Source organism: Eulemur rufifrons, chromosome 17, assembly GCF_041146395.1.
Source record: "Eulemur rufifrons isolate Redbay chromosome 17, OSU_ERuf_1, whole genome shotgun sequence".
Taxonomy (NCBI): domain Eukaryota; kingdom Metazoa; phylum Chordata; class Mammalia; order Primates; family Lemuridae; genus Eulemur; species Eulemur rufifrons.
In genome coordinates this window covers 76,374,671-76,396,615 of record NC_090999.1, presented here as the reverse complement: position 1 = coordinate 76,396,615, position 21,945 = coordinate 76,374,671, and the positions used below count along the sequence as shown (strand labels likewise).

The window sequence follows — 21,945 nt, the reverse complement described above, 5'->3', positions numbered from 1 at the left end:
CCTGATCATCACCTAAGTGCACATTTGGGAATAACACCAATTTGGTGTTGGGCAGATGGGGGTTGGGGGATGGGTGTATGCATACATAATGAGTGCGATACACACTGTCTGGGGAATGGACATGCTAGAAACTTTGACTCGGGGGTGGAGGGTGGGGGGGCATGGGCAATATACATAACCTAAACTTTTATAGCCCCATAATAAGCTGAAATAAAAAAAAGAAAATAAATAGTCCTGTAATAATTGGATATTCATATGCCAAAAATATGAACTTCAAACCATTCCTCACAACATATACAAAAATTAACATAAAATGGATCATAGATTGAGATATAAATTCTGAAACTATAAAAATTCTAGAAGTAAACATAAGAGGAAACCTTTGTGATCCTGGGTTCAACAAAGGTTTCTTAGCTACACCATCAAAAGCATGATACATAAAAGAAAAATTAATAAATCAGACTTCATTGAAAATTAAAAATTTATGCTTTTCAAAAGACACTGTTAAGAGAATGAAAAAGATAGACTGTGAGAAAAAGGACTGGTATAAAGAATATGTAAAGAATCAAGACTAAATTATAAGAAAACCAACAACCTAATTTAAAAAATGGGCAAATGACTTTAACAGATACTTGACCAAGGAAGATATAGGAATGCCAAACAAGCACATGAAAAAATGCTCAATATCATTATGCAGTAGGGAAAGGCAATTTAAAATCACAATAAGGTACAGAAATATTGGAAAGGCTAAAAACTCATCAGAGCAAGTATTGATGAGGATGAGGAAGAACTGGAACTATCATAGACTGCTTTGGGGAATGTAAATCAGTACAATCACTTTGGAAAGCAATTTGGTAGTTTCTTAAAAATTTAAACATGCAAATACCATATAATCCATTCATTCTACTACCACGTACTTTCCCAAGAAAAAATGAAAGCATATGTCCATATAAAGACTTGTACATAAATGTTCACAGAAACTTCATTTGTAATAGCCTCAAACTGAAAGCAATCCAAAAGTCTATCAACAACTGAATTAATAAACTGTGGTACATTCATAAAATGGAATTCTACTCAGCAATAAAGAGAACAGACTATTGATACACATTACCGTTACTCTCAAAATAATTATGCTGAGTAAAAAGATAGAAAGAAGAATACTTACTGTATGATTCCATAAAGTTTTAAGAAATGCTAACTGATACATGGTGACGGAAAGCAGATAAGTGGTTCACTGGGACAGGAAGTAGAAAAAGGTAGAAGAAAAACATTACAAAGAGGCATGAGAAAATTTGGGGGTGATAGATGTATTCAGTACCTTGATTGAGGCGATGGTTTCACAGGTATATACAAATGTCAATTCGTGTACACTTTATACATGTTACAGTTATTGTATATCAATTACATAAAGTTTTTAAAAAAGAGAAGGAATCACAAAATAAGGTAATTAAAAATTAGATATTTGGCAGACATTTTCTCAAAAATGAATAAAGTGAGCTTGACTCCTCAAAAAATCCTGATAATTTTTGTTGTCAGTGATGACATATGAGCTTTCAAATGAAAATTAAAATTTTGGAGGGGAGGAGGATAAAGTGGGGATGGTTAATGGGTGTAAAATATAGTTAGACAGAATAAACAGTATTTGACAGCACACCAAAGTGGCTATAATCAACGATAAGTTAGGTTATACATTAGTTAAGAGAGTACAATCGGAATGTTCCTAACACAAAGAAATGATAAATGCCTGAGGTGATGAACACCTCAATTACCCTGATTTGATTAATTCTCATTGTATGCCTGTATCAAAACATGACATGTACCCGATAGAGATATACAACTATTATGTACCCATAATAATTTTTAAAAAGTTTTGGAAAAAGTATCTCTGCCACCATGAGCTTGATAGCCTATTACTCTTCTGAAGAGACTAGTTGTGACATTAAAGAATGTGATTTTTGATACTGTATAATGAAATGTGTCCTTATCTGGAATATCTGCATAACCTGGTGACCTGATATTTTCCAAATGACTGAAGCATAATGCTATGAAATCATGCATGGGTAAAAGTGAATTCAAATTTTAAGATCAACCAATGGATTTAATGTAACAGAGTATGAAAAGTTCACTGATAAGGTTTCAGATTCTATGCTGCAACTACCCTTTAAGAAAATTTAGCAAAATCTACTGTGGTCAGTAGAATTTGAATATGGCTTTCCAAAGATATACCACTCTAATCCCTGGATCCTATGAACATGAATACATACCACTTTCATAATATCTGTCATTTATGGCACAGTTGACCTTAAAATAAGGAGATTATCCAGGTGGTCCTGATCTAATCATACAAGCCCCTTTAAACGCAGAGAGTAGTCTCCACCTGGTAACAGGAGAGGATTCAGAGAAATTCAAAACACTTGAAGAAGTTGACATGCCAGGGCCAGCTTTGAAGATGGAGAGATCATGTAAAAAGGCATGTAGGCAACTTTAAGGAGCTAAGAGATGCCCCCAGGTGACAGCAGGCAAAGAAATGAGGACATCAGACTTACAGCTGCAAGGAATGGGATTCTACCCACAACTGAGCCTGGTAGTGGATTCTTCCCCAGAGCCTAGAGGTAAGAGCTCAGCCCAGCCAAATTTGGGTTTTGTGAGACCCTGAACAAAGAATCCAGTCCAGCCTGTCATGATTTCTAACCTCCACAACTGTAAGGTAATGGATATTGTTTTAAGTCCTTAGGTTGTGATAATTAGTTATGCAGCAATAGAAAGCTAATACATTTACAATGAATCAAAATATATATATGACAAGTGTGATGCACACTGTCTGGGGAATGGACACGTTTGAAGTTCTGACTGGGGGGGATGGGGGTGGGGGGAGGAGATGGGTGCACACCTACATGATGAGTGCGATGTGCACTGTCTAGGGAATGGACACGCTTGAAGCTCAGACTCGGGGTGATGGGGGGCATGGGCAATATATATAACCTGAACTTTTATACCCCCATAATGAGCAGAAATTAAAAAAAAAATTTTATATATATATATAAACTCAGATTCACAATCCCACTGCTGAATTTCTACTGTACAGACATACTACCCAATGATTCTTACAATGAGTCCAAGGATATTCATTGAGCATTGTTTGTGAAAACAAATAATAAAAATGAAAATGACCAAAGTATCCATAAATAAAGGACTGGTTGGATAAATTATGTAAATCTACAAAATGGAATACTCTGTGCCATTACAAAAAAAAGGTACAACTATATGGGTGACCATAAAACAATGAAACCATTGCATACTGTATTAATTTTTTAAAAAGCAAGATCTGAAATATTGTTATGATTTTTCTCATAATTAAAGTTAAAGTATTTGCATAAAATCAAGGTATACGTATTAAACATTTTGCTGGAGAAAAACCAAAAACTGTAAATAGCAATTAGCTTTGAAATATAATTATATTTTTGAGAGGTTTTCATTTTTAATTTTCCTACTTTTCGTTATTTTGAATTTTCTAATGAAGTTTATTATTCTTATTCATTTAAAAATATAAACAGAGGTTACTAGTCAGTGTATAAACACTTGCCTGACTCTCTGTACAAAGCTATCTTATTTTGCTTTATTCAGCTTGGACGTGCCATCTGGAATTTGCATCTAGGCTCCTTTAACCATCATGGTAAGACCAAAATCAACTTTCCTCATCGAGTCTGCCCTACCCCCTAACTATTAAGTTTCTCAGTAGCATTCCTTGTTATCCAGAGTCTTCATTTGTGCCCTTGTAAATGTTAATATGTATTTATAATATTTATACATTTTAAGGTATAAATATTTTAATTAAATTTTAATTATAATTACAGGCTATCAATTATTTTTAAATATTTGGACTATACCTTTTCTACTCTCAGGGTCCAGAGTGCTAACCATTACACGATGGAACCCCCCTTTGCTTTTTACTTTCATAACCATATTGAAAGCTATTTTAAGATATCGATCATAAGTCATCAAATCATTGAAACATACACTGCACCTAACACAGATAATGCTATCTTGATGAGGATAAAGATGATGATCTAGGTATCCTGGAGATATACAGTAATATCAAGAAATATTTAAAGAGCATGCAGAGCAATATAGTAAAACTGGACCAATAATCCTAAATAGTGGAAGAATTATATAGATAGTATTTAATGAACAATCTACAATATTAGATTTGCTTAATGTGTTTTAAAGTTAGAAATATTTTTCACATTTTTTAAATTTCTTAAAATGAGTAAATAAATGGTAAAGGTAAAACAAATCCCCTTCAGTTACTAAATATTATATTTGTAAGCCTTATAAGATCTAATTTTACCTCTAATTGTATTTTCTACAACAGAAAGATGAACAAAAAAAAAAACACAAAAAACCTTAAAAACATACTGTATCAGCTAGAAGTTGTCCCTGTTTGTTATCAAAAGTTGATAACAAAGACCTGGAGGTGTTAAAAGTCACCAGAAAAAAATGCCAGCACATATTCCTAGACAGATTGCCTTTATTATGTATGTCCACATGTGAAAGTTGTTCATAATTCATAAGTGAGCCAAGGTACCATGAGATTATATATAACCATCAAGGAAGAGGATGTGTGGAGGTAGACTTGGAAAACGATATACAGTGAACTGAATATAAGATAGTCCTATCACTGTTATAAAGTCAAACTAAGTAGACTGACTTTTCCGAAACAGTTTTTCACACATAAACATTACATATAACTGAATTTGATGTGTAACTGCATTCTAATAATAAATCCATCTCTTAAAAAATGTTGGCTGACATTTTCTAGAAAACAGCAGTCTTACAGCCTATGAAAATATTGAGTACATGTACAAGCTCTTTGATATCAGAAAAATGTTAAACAAAATCCTTGGAAACTTTACAAGGAGAAATCAGAGACTGAACATATAAAAGTAATAAAATATGACATTAAAATGTCATCAAGCAAACTACTCAAATCACATTACCTGGAACCAGTTCCATAATGATGTAGACAGGCTGTCTCTGTGTGCAAACTCCTATAAGTTTGACAATATTGGGATGATCATATTGCTTGAGAATTCTAGATGAGAGAAAATTATAAGAATAATTATCATTTGAATAATAAAGCATTAATTTATGATCATGAATAGTGCCTAAAAGTAGAATACACTTTACTAATTCAATTTTTAAAATTTCAGTATGACCCTAAATTATGATAAATGGGATATATACAAATGAGTACACTTATCCCTCAGTATCTGTGAAGGATTGGTTCCAGGACCCCCGTGGATACCAACATCTATGGATGCTCATATCTCTTATAAAAAATGGTGTAGTATTTGCATATAACCTACACACATATTCCAGTATAATTTAAATCACCTCTAGATTACTTATAATACCTAAAACAATGTAAATAGCTGTTATACTACACTGTTTAGGGAATGACAAGAAAGTCTGAACATATTCCATACAGATTCAATAATTTTTTTTCCATGAATATTTTCGATCTGTGGTTGGTTGACTCCATGGACACAGAACCCACGTATACAAAGGGCTGACTGTATTGATAAATAATGGCAACATAACATAGGTACAAATGAGTCAATTCTCCTTAATTCAACTAATATTCATTTAAAAATTATCATCTGCTCTGAATGATTAACAACCATACTAAATAGGAATAACCAGTTATTCCAAAACACATAGAACTCTCTTTAAAGTGTTGTATCTGGTTTTAGCCACAACCACACAAGTATAGCTGAAAACTATTAGTGGACCAAAAACTGTAAGCTGCTAGGGTAGCATTTTTTTTTTAATGCACATACTTGATTTTAAAACATTTAAAAATAAGAAATCATCTCATATGGGTAAGTGCCACAGTGTAATCACGTCATTAGATTTTGTGGTATTTAAATACTTTGATAATCATGATCAATTTCAAAATGGTAAAAACACAGAAATTTTGAGAAAGTTGGCAAAAGGGAAAAAAATAGAATAATAGTTTCAATATAGACTTAAGCTAAAGCAGAGTAGACTTAGTTTGGATAAGATAAAATTTCACCAGAGGGCTATAAAAGTAGGCTAGATAGACTCATCCATAGGACTCTAAGAATAAGCTAAAAATAGATTAGATTTCCTCAGAGGCCTATCTGCCCTGATTATTTCTATTACCAAATTTTATTACTTATTATCCTATTGACATAGTTATAAATTCACTCATATTTGAAAATTGCAGTAATCTTTCCTAAGAGAATGAAAAAATTACCTTGAAGAAAAAAATTTATGTTTTGTACCATGTACAACTAAAGCAAGGATATAAGAAAAATGTCTTAGATAGAAAATATAATGATTTATAAATGAAAAGACAGAGTGGGAAGAATTCTAAAGATAAAGGAAATATTCTGTCAATAACTTCAAGCTTGCAACTTCTACTAGAAATTAAAAAGAAAGTTTGAAGTATGTTTGACTTTAATCCAAAATGTTACTTCTTAGGTTAGAAACTGTTCAGTAAAGAAATTTGCACAAAATAGTCAGCATAAACTCAGGTAACATTCAATCTAAATATATAGCTCTAAAATCTATTAAAGGACACTCAGAAGTTTGCATGGATATAATTTTCATTTTTAACATTAAACTCCATAATCTCACTTTACAAAATGAAATTAAACTCTTTGGTTTGCAACAAAACAATCGCAAGTTGGAAAGCAATAAATTTAAATATTATAAAAAATATAACAGACAGACTTTTACCTTAAGACTATCTATGACTAACTATAAAATAATGAGGTTATGAATTTCAGTTGTGATAGCATGCCTTTTATCATCAGAATTTTTTTCTGAATTGCCACTGATGTACATGGAAAGGTGTACAACTTTATACTATAGATAATATTTAATGAGTTCATTAAACTAGTTTAATCCATTGCCATCAATATTCATTTTTAGAATATTAATGTAGAAATGTACATCAAAATGTTCCGTGCCATGGGATTTGTGACTATTTCTCTCACTGCCATGGCATTATTCTCCCACGGCACTTTCCCTTTACACCACAAAATCTATGGATCCATGTATTCTCCTCCTTCTTTCCCACCCATTCATTCATCTATCAATTCATCTACCCATAAGCCCATTTAGTTTACTCTGTCCAAAATACCTATTTGTTTTGTGTTTTGTTGTATATCCTCAATTTTACTATTAACAGAATAGTTTTAACTATCTGCAACACAGGGGTAGCAAGGTGAAACATTAAATTTTAGCTAATAACAGAAAAAAGAGAAAACAACCATCTGAGAAAATCAACTAGAGAAGAAACAATATACAAATTTTGGAACACATGCCAGACACTAAACTGAAGAAGAGCTTTGAGATTCTCAGAAAAGAAACCTAACAGCTGGAAAAACAGAAATCAAACCATAATACCTAAGGAGGATAGGACAGACATAATCAAATATCTAAATGTATATATGTTATATATGTAATACAGTAACATTTTTAATATCATAGTATTGCATATATACATATGCATATATGTAGGTGTGATAAAAGCAAAATATTGTAATATTTTTTAAGGATAAAGAATACTTATTGCTTTTTCACACCTGGTTCTTTGACTTAGATTGCCTAATCAATCTACAGTCTTACCTCAAAAACAAAAACCTTTTGTTTCCATGTTGTTAAAGTGCTTACTTATGAGGGTAATGAAAGTGCTTACTTCTACTTCAGCAAAAAACAAGTTAAGATGTCTTCAAACTTACATTTTAATGACTCATTTGCATTATAAATACAAATTTTATATTACTTTAGAAAACTCACTTGGCTTCTTGTAAAAATTTTATTTTCAACTCCTGAGGAAGATCTTCTTTACATGTTTTAACAGCAACAGAAGTTTTATCCTTTAATGTGCCCTTATATACTTCACCAAAATTTCCCTGCAAATAGAAATATATTATTGTTTAGGGTATGTGACAGCACATAAGTCTTTGCCAAATACAGGGGAAGCACGTAATGAAGCATTCTGAGTGAATCAAAGCACTCTGTTAGCTTTATTCAGAATTTTAAGTGGAAATAAAGGTTGGTAATGTTGCTTTTACAAGTTCTCCAACTTTATACACAACACACTAACCATGTGGAGGCTTGACACTAGAGGAGAAGTTACAAGAAAAGAAATAGGAAAAAAATTGACAGAGAAAAATAATAAAAGGAGAAACCCCAACTGATGCCGTCAGAAGTTAGTTTCATTCCACCTAGTTCCCTTTACTCCCTAAGCTCTACATTGTATTACTAAAGGTTATTACATATGAAATGTCCAATTTCCTTAAGAACTAAGTTTGACAGTTGATATCTCTGACATTTCACTTTGACACTTCTTGTTTTGTTTTTATTGTGAAGGTGCATCCTTATTCTTTCAAACACATGGTTTGGCTTGTGATTATCTTTCAAAGGTTTCTTCAGTACAATTTTTGTGAAACCACGGATAAGTCAAAATTTTGTGTTATTGTTGAATATGAATTCCGTCGTGGAACAAATGCAGCGCAGATAGCTCAAAATATCAATGAAGTGTTTGGGAAGGATGTGGCTAATGAACACACACAGTACACTGATGGTTTGAGAAGTTCCATTCTGGTGAGTTTAATCTTGAAAATGAGCCCTATGGGGCAACCTGAGACCAAGGTGAATGATGATGAGCTGAAAGCTGTAGTGGACGCAAATCTATCTCAACTTACCCACAAATTAGCAGCAAAGTTTGATGTTATTATTCCAACAATATCGGACCATGGGCAAGGTAAAGAAGCTGGATAGATGGGTACCACATGAATGAAACAAGCATCAGAAGAGAAATCGTCTCGAAGCTTGCCTTTCTTTGCTGTCTTGACATAAAGGCAAACCATTTCTACACTATATTGTTATATGTGATGAAAAAATGATTCTTTTTGGTAATTACAAGCATTCGGCACAATAGTTGGATATAGGTGAAGGGTCAAAACACAGTCCAAAACTGAATATTCACCAACGAAGCTAATGGTGTCCGTTTGGTGGTCCAGCACTGGTATTATCCACTACAGCTTCATGAAACCTGGTCAATCAATTACAGTGGATGTATACTGCAACCAATTAGACGAAATAGCAAGGATGCTTGTGATGAAGCAACCGAGACTGGTCAACAGAGACAGGCCAATCCTCTTGCAAGACAACACTCGACCACACATCACACAAACAACACTGTTCAAACTACAGAGGCTAGACTTGGAAACTCTCTGTCATCCACCGTATTCACCAGACCTTGCACTAACCGACTACCACTTCTTCCAGGCTTTGGACCACTTCTTGCTAGGAAAAATATTCAATTCTCAATAGGCTGTGGCCAATATCTTTCATGATTTCATTGCCACTGGCTCTCCAGGCTTCTTCACTGCTGGTATAAACAAGCTACCATTAAGATAGCAAAACTGTGTTAATAGTTTAGGTGTATACTTTCATTAATTGTACCGTTTCTTGTTTGAGATATAATAAACTAAACTTTTGATTTGAAATCGGACATTTCATATTTAATGACCTATATATTAGATTAAAAATTATCTATTAACGTTTAAAGATAAAGCAAAGATTCTGAGGAGTAACTGCTAGTATTGTTCCACACAACCATATGTCAATTGGGGAAGAAAGTGAGAGTAAGACAGAATGGGCAAAGGCAACGGAACCAAGGCAGATGAGGGGCTGTCAATGGCCACTATTGCAGGCTGTCAATATCTGAAAGGCACTAAGGAGGAGGATGTGCTTACCCAAATGTCAATGTCAGCTGTAATGAACTAATTTCTACCAAATGTATGAACTCCTAACCTTACTCTATGTCTAGAAACTATTTTGATATAAAATGCCTTACTTACAGTGTATTTAAGAAGAAATGAAACTTTGAAAGCCAATTTATTTTTCTTTTATTGTAAGTACAAAACAAAATATTACAGAGAAGATCACACCAGCGTAACAGCTATTTTGGAATATTCCTTTATGTCTATGTAATGCTTACGTATTTTTTACATAGCTATAATCACAATATGCAAACATTATAATAAACTTTAATGTTATTGTTGAGCAAGAAGTCACCAAACTAAGAGTCTGCTAGTTGAATTTTAGAGTTCTAAAATGAACTCTTAACTTGTAAAATTTACAAGTTCAAAATTTATATCTTTAACTATTGGTTGTTAATATAATTTAAAATTATTGTTAAATACTTTAAATGCCTTTTTAAATAACAGGAGTCCTGTATTCAATTTTTACTATTTAATCTAATACGTAACTCTTAATAGTTATAAAACAATCCTTTTTCATGAAAAGTAAACATACATTGAATTCTCAACACATTAATGGTAAACATTCTTCATAAATTAGAGAAAGGAAAATTTAAGCTTCACATCTATTATTCTCAAGAGTTTCCCCCCGCCAATTGTCAAATTATATATTATATCAGAGAAAGAACTGAGAATAGATATTATTAAAATACAAGATTACTGCCAGGCCTCTACTTACCTGAATGATTCTAAAGCACTTATAATTCAGCTTTTTAAAAATTTATCATTTTACCCCTCAAAAGATTCTTACTGACTGAATTACTTATTTCACTTGCTAGGACCATCATTTTCCCTCTAAGTATTCAGACTCTACCTCCATAAAACTTTGTTTTCCTCCTGGCATGTCTGAAAGGTAACCCTGATTCAGGATCTCAATTTTCTTGCCTAAACTGATCTCATCTTTAGTCCCACATCCCCCTAATCCATCTACTGCAGCACTAGCAGATTAATCTTTCCTAGAGAAAACTTGGATTATAATACTACTATCTTGCTCAATATCCATCCTTCAATTGCCACCACTTTCTTAGCCTCTATATAGCTCCACATTATAACCCCCAAATGTTACGTGTGTTCTAAATTCAAATACTTAGTGATCCCAAAATATGTGCCATGCCTTTTGTACATTATTTTCTTCATGGAAATTCCCCACCGCTCATCTTTAAGTTCATTTCTTATGTCACTCCTTCATGAAGATTTTCTTGATCTTCCCCAAATTATGTCTCTTGTACCTGAACATTCTTCACCCCATTGCCCCTTTGTATTTTTCTAATGGTTTCTGCCCTATATAACAGGTCTTGGCACATACTAGGCATTTGAAAATTTTAAACATTAAGTCAACAACCATTACACAGAGAATTTCAAATCTATCAATGGCAATCAAGGGGGGAATTTTCAAACACTGAGAAAAAGATTATACCTCCTCAGACCACATTTTCTTTATCCAAAGAGGTCAGGAGGAAGTCTAGAGCACTCATTACTGCGATCATTGAACAGGCATGACTTTATCTCTGCTATTGACCTTAAATACATGAGAACAAGTCTCATTTGCCCCTTTTTTTTGTTTATGTCAGCCAACATAGGATGATCTTGGTCCTGGGTTAATCTTCATCTCCCCCTGTTTATCCTTGTTAGATTCTGCACATTTCTATTTGATCTTTCTTTCCATGTTTTTTTGTTCGTTTGTTTTTTGTTTTTTGAGACAAGGTCTCACTTTGTCATCCTGGCTAGAGTGCAATGGCGTCATCATAGCTCTCCTTTCCCTTTTATCCCCAACTTCCACTATGCCTTCTGGAGTATGTGGTCCATCATCACCAAAATTTTATCTTCAAACTATTCTGCGGTCATTCCCTTTACCTTCTTGTTCTAACAGAATCCTGGCTCTCACTTGAAAAGGCTCAAATGAAGGATAAGCTTCCTTTTGCCCTCTAAAGTGATGACTTTTTTCCTCATATAATCCTATCACTGCCCTGAAGGTAGAATAAAGTGTTCTATTAGCTCCTTGTCACTGGCTTCAAGCCATTCTTCCTCCCCCATTCCCAAAAGCTCTTAGCTTTGAAACTTTATTATTCGATTATATTACCAACTGTCCCTCATTGTGGCTGTCATCTACTGAATTTGAAAATATTTTCTTTCACTTATAGAAAATTTGAGCTCTTGGATCACTGTCACTCTATAATGTTACTCCTACCTTAATTGTTGGCAATTTCAATGAGGCACTTAAAGGGCCTTCCAATCCTTCAAACTCGTTTCTTGAGCCTCCAATGATCTTGCACTACAATCTGTTTTCTAGAGTCATACTTTAAACTTTGTCATTACCAATAATGTAACTCCTCTATAATATCTATCTCATTCATCTCATCTTCTGGCTGGCTTCTATCTAACTTACTTCCTCTAATATCTAGAGTCCAAAAATCCTTTGCCCTTATAGGAATCACCAATCTTTAGATTCTATCACTTTTTACTGTACGTAACCCTGTTACTATCCTCTCCTCCTTCTCTGTCTACCTTAAATTCCATGATCAGTAATTACATTTGCCTTCCCATATATTCTCAACTTCTCTGTTCCTTTGTTAATCTACTGAACTCCCTTGGCAAAAATCCACAACCCTGATTAAATCCAAAATTCTATCTACTCTGTACCTTTGAAGCTAACATGGCTGGAGAAAAACTATAACCATGGTGACTGATTTAACTTTAAACTCATGAATATAAACCTTCGGGGGGGGGGCCATCATGCTGCTCAATAATCATATTACATTTCTGGACACTCCCATTATTCTGGATGGCTGTTTTCCCTTCTATGCTCTTCTCAAATCTCTCATTTTCATCCTTAGCTGATGATCTCGCTTCCTACTTCATTGAAAAAATTAAAGCAATCTAAAAAGAACTTCTGGACTCTCAGCCTCATACTTACCCACCTATCAATCTTCCTCGCTGTTATAAAAATGAACTATTGTACTTTTATTGAAGTTAATCCTCCATTGTGAGCTAAACCTCATCACCTCTTACCTACTCAAGGATGTCACCCTAGCAATTTTCAATTCTCTTTATCCTGAATTTTTCACTAGATTATTAACAGTTAGTTGCAAACCATCATATTATTTCTCTCAGGTTAAACAATAACATCATCAAAGCACAAATCATCCTATTGAAACTACAGCCCTGTGTCTCTGCTTCCTTTTGCAGCAACACTTCAAAGAGTTACATCTTTGCTATCTCTAATTCTTTTCTTCCCATTCTCTTAAATCCATTCCAATCTGGCTTTTGCCTAAAATATTCTAAGGAAACTGTTCAGCGAAGTCACAAGTGATCTTCTCATTGCTAAATTCAAAGGTTAATTCTCAGTTGTTATCTCATTTAACCTCTCAGCAGCATCTGACACACTGATCACTCTCTCTTGCTTGGTATACTTTCTCCTCTTGGCTTCCAAGGCATCATATCTCCTGGGTTCTGCCTTCCTAATTGGTTGCTCTTTCTCAGTGTCCTTTGAGAATTGCTTCTCTTTTCTCCAGCCCCTTAATGTTGGGGTGACCAGGGCTCAATCCTTGATCCTCTTCTCTATCTAGACTCACTGTTGAAACCATGTAATCTTATGGTTTTAAATACCATCTATATACTAACAACTACCAAATTTGTACTTGGGACCCAGACCTCTCTTCTCAACTCCAGACTTGATATTCAACTGTTTCCATCTCCACTTGGAAGTCTAATAGAAAAATTCAATTCATCCAAAACTGAACACCTATTCTTGTTTCCTAAAAGCTGTTACACTTATAACTGACTTCCCTCTTTCTCTGATGCCACACAGAGTCCACCAGGACATTTAACAGGTTCAATGTCAAAAATATGTCAGAACTCACCACTTCTTACCACCTCCACTGCCATCATCCTGATCTGGCATCATCTTTTAATCAGGTAAGTGCAACTGCCTCCTAACCTTCTAACTCATCAGCCTATTTTCAACACAACAGCCAGGGTGACCTTTTTTAAAAAGATCATGCCATTCTTCCACACAAAATTGTACTCCAGCTCACCATTTTATTAATAATCAAAGCCAAAGTTATTACAATGGCCTACAAGGCCCTATATGATCTATACCCTCATCACCTCACCAACTTTCTTTCCTTCCCCTTGCTTACTCAGTTACAGTCAAACTGTCACCTTTGCTCCTCGAACAAATTTGGCATTAGCTGTTTCCTCTGCCTACAGCCCTCTTCGCTCAGATGTCCACATAGCTAAATCCCTCACGTCCTTCAAGTCTTAATTCAAAAGTAACCATTTTAATAAGGCTTACCTAGATTTCCTGTTAAAAGACTGCAACTCCAACTAATAGCCCTCCCAACCCCTCTACACTTTTCACAGAACTTAGCACCCTCTAACGTTACAAAATTTACCTATTATGCTTACATAAGCTTCTTTCCCTGTTAGATAATACAAGCTTCATAAGGGAAAGATTTTTGTCTGTTGTTCACTGATACTATGAAAAGTACCTAGAAGAGTGCCTGGTACATAGTAGGCATTCAACAAATATTAGATGACTGAATAAAATATTTACTGGATATCAATTATATATCAAATAGAGTCTACAAAGAACATACTGCTGAATTGAAAAAAAATTAGTCCAGGTGTGGCGGCTCATGCCTGTAATCCTAACACTTTGGGAGGCCACAGTAGGAGGATCACTTGAGGCCAGAAGTTGGAGACCAGCCTGGGCAACATAGTGAGACCCCATCTCTACAAAAAAAATTAGCCAGGCACAGTGGCACATGCCTATAGTCCCAACTAATTGGGAGGCTAAGATGGGAGGATTGCTTGAGCCTAGAAGTTTGAAGCTGTAGTGAGCTATGATCACATCACTGGACTACAGAGCCTGGGTGGCAGAGCAAGACCCTCTCTCTTACAAAAAAAAAAAAAAAAAAAAAAATTGAGTTCCTGCCATTACCTTGTATTATAACTCCAAAGTCCATAAGAATAGGAACCATGGCTAATTCTCTTTTAATCATGCATGCATTCTAAAGCTGTAAATATTCATTCAAAATCAGTAGTGAAATATATAAAATGACAGATTTTATAGTACTCAAAATATTAGATGAAATTAAACTATGTAGTTTCTCTAGATGTCATAGTCTTTTATTTAAAATGATTAACTTTATTGACACTGACATGCTACTTGTCAATGAGAAAATAATTCTTCTTTCAACCAGCCTTACTAAGAAGCTAAGTTTCTCCTGATAAGCCATACTTTACAAAGTAAACTAAACATAAAAATAATTGAAATATTTCTGTTTAACTGAAAATATTATTTCTTTAGTACTGAAAAATCTGTCCTTTTCAACATATTCTATTTCAGCAAGTGGTATAGTTTTATAATTTATTTAATTGTATTATCATGGAAATTAATTTCTTTGTAATAACTTTTGACCCAATCACTGCTATTGAGTTACTGACTTAGTGCAATGACAAGAAAGAATATTTCCTTAACACTGAGGAGAGTATGACAAAATAAATACACCAGCTATTGCTTTTACCTTGAGGTTCTTTAGAACTTATCTACTAAATAAGCCAATAAAAAGTTATTTTCCAATAGCACTTTGATGCTTCCATTTAGAAAAGATATTTTTAAATAAGTGATAAGAATCCTGCAAAGTAGATTATTTTGACTAAGACTCACTTTCTCAACAGAGATTAAAAAATAGTCAATTCATCAACTTTACATATGAATCAAAAAAGTTATAAATAATCATTTATCTAAAATGCTGAGACTTAATTAGATCTGGTTTTGATCACTCATAAATTTATGTTAGCTTTCCCTAAGTATATGTATTTTATACTATTTTTCACACCATGAAGCTAAACTTAATTCCTACTTTCATATGGAAATATCACTAATTAAGTCATTGACCAAAAAGTTAATATTTATTCATTGGAACTCAATTATAAATAAAAAATTAATAAATTTTCAAATAGTCTATCTGATTACCAAATTTCTGCCATTGTTAGATATATTTTCATATAGCCTATGAGTTGAAAGAAACTTCCAGCTAGATTGGAAAAGGGACTTTATATATAGCTGCCTTCTCTGACCACTAATAGAGCTTGTTACGACATGAATATTTATAATGAAATATGTTTCCAGTGTTATTATATACTGCAATTCTATACAGAATCCTAAAATCCCAAGGAGCAGTATTTCATTTTTTCTAAACTATCACATATAACCAGAAACAAATGAAACAACACTATTAGGTGTTTATTTAGACTTTTATTAGCTCTCAGTTTCTTTTCAAATCTCAGCTCACTAGTTTGGCTTTACTGCACTATAATAAAATGATTATGGCTTTTAGTTCTTCCATGGGAAAACACACATATACTATTTTAAAAAGTTAAGAATCCTCCTGAAATATTTCAAAGATTTTCACACATCTATTTCAGTGAACATCACAGTATTTAGAATGAATGTAGTATTGTATGTAGTAACGTTTAACGTGAATGCTGGATTATAAGAAAAACTTTGAAGAAAATGAAAAAATCTGCAGAGTTCTTGATCAATACAGAGACTTTTGGCTATTTTGCTCAGTTCATTACATACCTTGCCCAGTAATTCTCCCAATGTGACATCTTCATGATTGAGAATCCATTTCTTATCCTGCACCAAAGAAAAAGAATAGTTGTTTAGTACAAGCAAGAGTACACTTCCTGTAAAGGTTGCATTTGAGGCAGTGGGAAATAGACCTAAAGGGATACTTCATTCAGACCACTCAGTCAATAGCACACTAAGAAGTTATAACCTCAAGATGCTGTAAAACAAGTTTAAGAAATGTTACTACACAATAGGATATTAAAATCCACATTACATAAAACTTCAATCAGAAATCTCAGGCTTCAAAATGACAGTAACCAGAACACAGTATGCACTTTCTACCTACCATAAAGCTTACGTTATGTTATAATATGTCATTTCAAAAAAAGTTTTGTCATAATTTCATGAGGGTTTCATCTTACAATGCAAAATTTTTAATTCTGACTTGATCTTAGAGAATTATTTTTCTACTCAAACCATTTTACTAAGAGCTAATTTTTCCACATATAAACTGGCCATGAGTTATAGCTGTCTATGACTCTGCATGTAGTCCCCTATCTTTTCTAGGTAATTTTCTGTGGTATAATAAAGCGACCAACGTCAATTACAATATCACTAGGGTGCACAAGGCCAGTGATGGAAATATGCCATTATAAAAGAGCATCCCATTAATCCCACTAATCTCAAAAACTGATTACTAGTTAGAGGATATTTTATCATCTAAAAACATCTCAGCTATTAAACCACACAACATAATCACATTAGTAAGGGAGAAAAAATTTTTTTAAATGGAGGAAAGAAAAAGGAACGAAGTGAGAAAAAATGAGGGGGAGAGGGAGGGAGAGGGAGAGAGAAAGAGAAAGAGGAAAGAAAGAAGAAAGAGAAAGGGAAGGAAAAAGGAGGGGAGTAGGAAGCAGAAGGAGAAAGAGGAGGAATCTAACCCTGGAGTGATATCAATGTATTTTATTCATGATTCAGGTTTTTCATTAATGTTATAGTTTTTTCCTATTACAAAGACATATTGAAACGTATTATGAATTATAGTAGAACTTATAACAAGTAATAAGACATCTTGAAGTAAAAACCCACCTTAACTAGGATTTTAAAATGTCCTGGATAGCTATGGACAACACTGGATTTTTAAAAATGCAACAATTTATGTACATGTATGGTCTTTCTATCTAAATATAAAGTGAAAGCTATAAAGGTTCTGGAAGAAAACATAGGAGAATATCTTCACAACCAAGTCAGTAAGCAAAGCTTTCTTTAGCAGGTACAAAAAGCACTAACCATAGAAGAAAGAAATGAAAATTGGACTTCATAAAAATTAAAACATTTGTTCTTCCAAAGGCATCATTTTGAAAATGAAAAGGCAAACTGCAACCTGGTAGAGCATTTTTGCAATACTGTACTTATATCAGATGAAGAAATAATACGGAGAACATACAGAGAAGAGAACTATATCTCAATGACAAAAACAACGTACATTCAAGAAATTATGTAAAAAACACTTAAAGATGGAAGAATAGACTATAAGCACATCAGAAGATGCTTAGCATCGTTAGACAAAAGGACCATAAAAATACAAACCACAGTAAGATGACACTTCACACGCATTATAATACTAAAATTAAAAAGATTAAAAATAACATGAGATTGTAAAGATATGCAGCAACTGGAGTCCTGATACATTACTGGTGAGAATGCAAAATGATACAGCCATTTGGAACATAATTTGGAAGTTTCTTATGAAGGTAAACATGCACCAACCATATGACTCGGAAATTATGCTACTAGGTATTAACCCAAGAGAAATGAAGACATATATCCACAAAAAAACTCATCAAAAAATGTTTGAAGCAGCTCTAGTTGTTATGGCCAAAAACTAGAAACAACTCCAGCGTCCATCAAAAAAAGAACTGATAAACAAATTTTGGCATATTCAAACAATTGAATACTATTCAGCAATAAAAACGAACTTACTACAGATACATGCAATGGAGCATTTGTAAATCATTTTGATGAGCTAAGAAATCCAGATATACTTTACATACATATATAAGAATTCCACTTACATAAATTTCTAAGCACGGACAACTAATCTATAGTGCTAGATATCAGAGAAGTGGTTGCCTGTGGCAGGAGTTGGGAAGGACTGACTGCAAAGCGGAAAGAGGCAACTTTTGGGAATTATGGAAATGTTCAATTTCTTGATACTTCATTGAACTATATATTTAAAACTTTTGAAAAATTTTATTGTATATAAATTATATATCTACAAAGTTGACTTTTTAAAAACACTAAAAATAAAAAAGGCGACACCTTCCATTTGAGTAGCACTTTTGGGGTTTAATTCCAGCCCCCTGCCCGCTGCAACATATATATGGTCAAATGTTATTCATCAAAAGAATGTAGTAGTCTGGCAGACAGGAGAATTATTATTCTAAGTAATAACTCTATTTAGAAAACAAATAGCAGTTTGCTATGTTGAGAGTTTTTCCACTATAGACGATGATAACTTAGGTGGGTTCAGCCCCACCCTCCCCCTGTACGACACTGAAAATGCAGGATGCAATGTAAAACAAACTAACAAACCAACACAGAAATCCCCCAAACATGTCTTTGAAGGCACTAGAGATCAATCCCAGACTCGGCCTGCTCTGGGTGTAAATTAGGGCCCCTGGGGACTTTGTATCTGGGATGTTTCTCAGACATTCTATGGTTGTCTGAGCTGTACTCTTTCCTTTCAAATAAGCCTTGTGTGAGGATACTCAGTGAAGTTTGGTAACCTTTTTAAATGTCTTAAACTGGGGAAATCTTTGCACTTGGTGACTGGGATGGTACACTGAAAGGCCTCCTGACTCTGTCATTTAAATAACAATGGGTAAGGTATTGTTTGAGAGAAAGGTAAGGGGTGCTATTGGGGGATTGGGGTGTAGCATCCTCATTGTTTCCAGAATGGCTGTTACCTGGCCTGTGGTCACAAAAATAACCTGAAAAGCACATTAGTAGATACAGGGCAAGGGAAGGTAGCTAAATGTATAACAACAACAACAAAACTAAAACCGAAGGGATGTCAGTCAAGAATAAGGTTACTCTTAATCTGTTTTTGCCAAAATGAAGATAACACAGAAGTTTGAGGTGCCTAGAACCTCAGAGTGAAGACCTATGACTCACAAACTTACAAAAGTAGAGAGTAGAATGATGGTTACCAGAGGCTGGGGGTGTGTGTGGGGTGGAGGGGTGGCTGGGGAATGGGAAGAAGTTGACCAAAGGGTACAGAGTGCCAGTTAGGTGAGAGAAGTAAGTTTTCAAGATCTATTGAAAGCAAAGTGACCAGAATGTATTACATTGTATATTTCAAAATTGCTTTAAAAAATGGATTTTAAATGATCTCACTACCAAAAAATGGTAAGTATGTGAGGTGCTAGATATATTAATTAGCTTCATATAATCATTCTACAATGCATGCATATATCAAAATATCACATTGTACTCATAACTCATAAATATACACAATTATTATTTATTAAAAAAACATTTACATTAAAAATAAAGACTTGTGTGGGGGGAGGGGATGGGTGCATACCTACATGATGAGTGCGATGCACACTGTCTGGGGAATGGACACGCTTGAAGCTCAGACTCAGGGGGATAGGCGGGACATGGGCTATATATATAACCTGAACTTTTGTACACCCATAATAAGCTGAAATAAAATAAATAAATAAAGACTTGTGACTCAGTATGTAAGAGGGAGGAACAAAGTACCGAAGGGAATTCAGTGGCTATTTGTTTTGATCAGAATTTGGTAGCTGTAGTTTTGTAGAAATGTGCACAGAGGGGCAAACTCCCAATCTGTTCAATTGGATTAAGGTAGGAGTACTTAACAGATAAACCTGAAAAGGGGGAACTACCAAAGTCCCACCTTAGATATGAAATGAATACTCACTCCTACTGAGGCTGCTGAGTGGCTGATAAAGGTAAGCAACTTAGGTTATAGGATGATATTAAGCTTCACCTATGCCTCTGAAACTGTATCAGAAGGCAATTCAAAAGTAAATTAGGGCACATGGACATTAAGTAACATGGGGCTGGAAAATGGAGAGTCGGTTAAGGAGCCTGGATCCCCAACTTTGCCTTTATTTTTTCTGACTTCTTTTCTTCCCCACTTCTCTCCAAAGGAAAGAAAAATTACACTCAGAAGCTATGGCCAAAAAGAGCTGCAGCTCACTCCTTAACAACTGCCCCAGAGCTGGTATCTCTAAAAGTGATTGAACCACATATTTCTGGTGTCTATCTTTGCTATATTTTCTGCAAAGGCGTAAGGAGACTTTTCCAACCTTTTCAAATCTAGAAAAAAAGAGCAGAAGGAATGGAAGCAGACTATCTCTTAGTCTATTCCAAGAATAGTAGCTTGCTTTCTTACTTCACAAGTTTATTAATAATTGAAAATAAAGGTTTTAATAAAGTATAAATCATCAATAAAGTACAGACATAAAAATAAAAGATGTATTATACTAGGAATGAATAGAGTTGATAACAGTTTTAGTTAATGTTTCATCTGCTTGCTAGTGATCTGTGACCATACAGGAATATCCACAGACCTATGTTCAAAACTCTAATGGTTAAATTTGCCTGATCTTGAAACTACAACAGATTGACTTAGACTTTTGACATGTTCTTAATATTAGGATTCTATTCCTCATGTTAATTCATGAATATTAATATATCATTATGGTAAAAGAAATCAATATCCACTTTTACCATTTATCAATTCTCTCTTAACACCAAAAGATAGACATTTTGAAATATCAAATTATTTGGTCTAAATTGAAGGTCTTGTTTTTAAAGGGAGGATGGAGGGCATCTCTAAGATATGAATACATTAGAAAAAACTATGCACTTCTGTGTTTCCTCAACTAATGAGAGTAATTTTTTAGAACTGCGAAAAGTAGATTTAAAATCAGCTTACAGTAAAAGACAAAGGCAAGTATTTCCACTTGTCTGAAATCCAAACTTCATAAGGTACAGCTGGGGACATGTTTTTAACATGTTCCCACATACACTTGCTTGTTGAGAGAGTAAAATCTTGTCCATGGTCAGAGAGATACTAAGTGACAGAGCTGGGATAAGAACTTCAATCTTTTGTCTCCTAGTCCAGTATTCTAACATATTCTGCTTTCCCTTTATTATACTAAAGACATCAGTTAAGAAACATTACATTTAAAACTGAATGCAAAAATTTTCTGAGTCTAAATCATATACATAAGAATATTAAATCACGTAACTGAAGAAGAGAATCAAACAATAGAGCATATGTTTGTAACCTGAATAAATGCCATGTACTTTTTATCCTAAATGTTCATCCACAATATATGATAAATGAGTGCTATAGTGACAAAAAGCCAATTCATGACAAATTGTAGAACTACCCTAGAAGTGAAATGTTCACAGGTCTCAAGTCCCATTTAGACCTATGACTATTATAAATAGATTCCA

At 34.0% G+C, this 21,945-nt stretch overlaps 1 protein-coding gene across 2 annotated transcripts in view; it reads right to left on the bottom strand.

Annotated features, from left to right (window-relative positions):
* FER (FER tyrosine kinase) overlaps positions 1-21,945 on the bottom strand; it is a 395,460-nt gene that overhangs the window by 125,382 nt on the left and 248,133 nt on the right. For both annotated transcript variants that reach the window (XM_069492253.1, XM_069492254.1), the window contains 3 exons: positions 16,453-16,509; positions 7,831-7,946; positions 4,998-5,092 (listed from right to left, as the gene is read on the bottom strand). In XM_069492253.1, the coding sequence (XP_069348354.1) occupies positions 4,998-5,092; positions 7,831-7,946; positions 16,453-16,509 (268 nt within the window). The remainder of the gene's footprint in view (positions 1-4,997; positions 5,093-7,830; positions 7,947-16,452; positions 16,510-21,945) is intronic.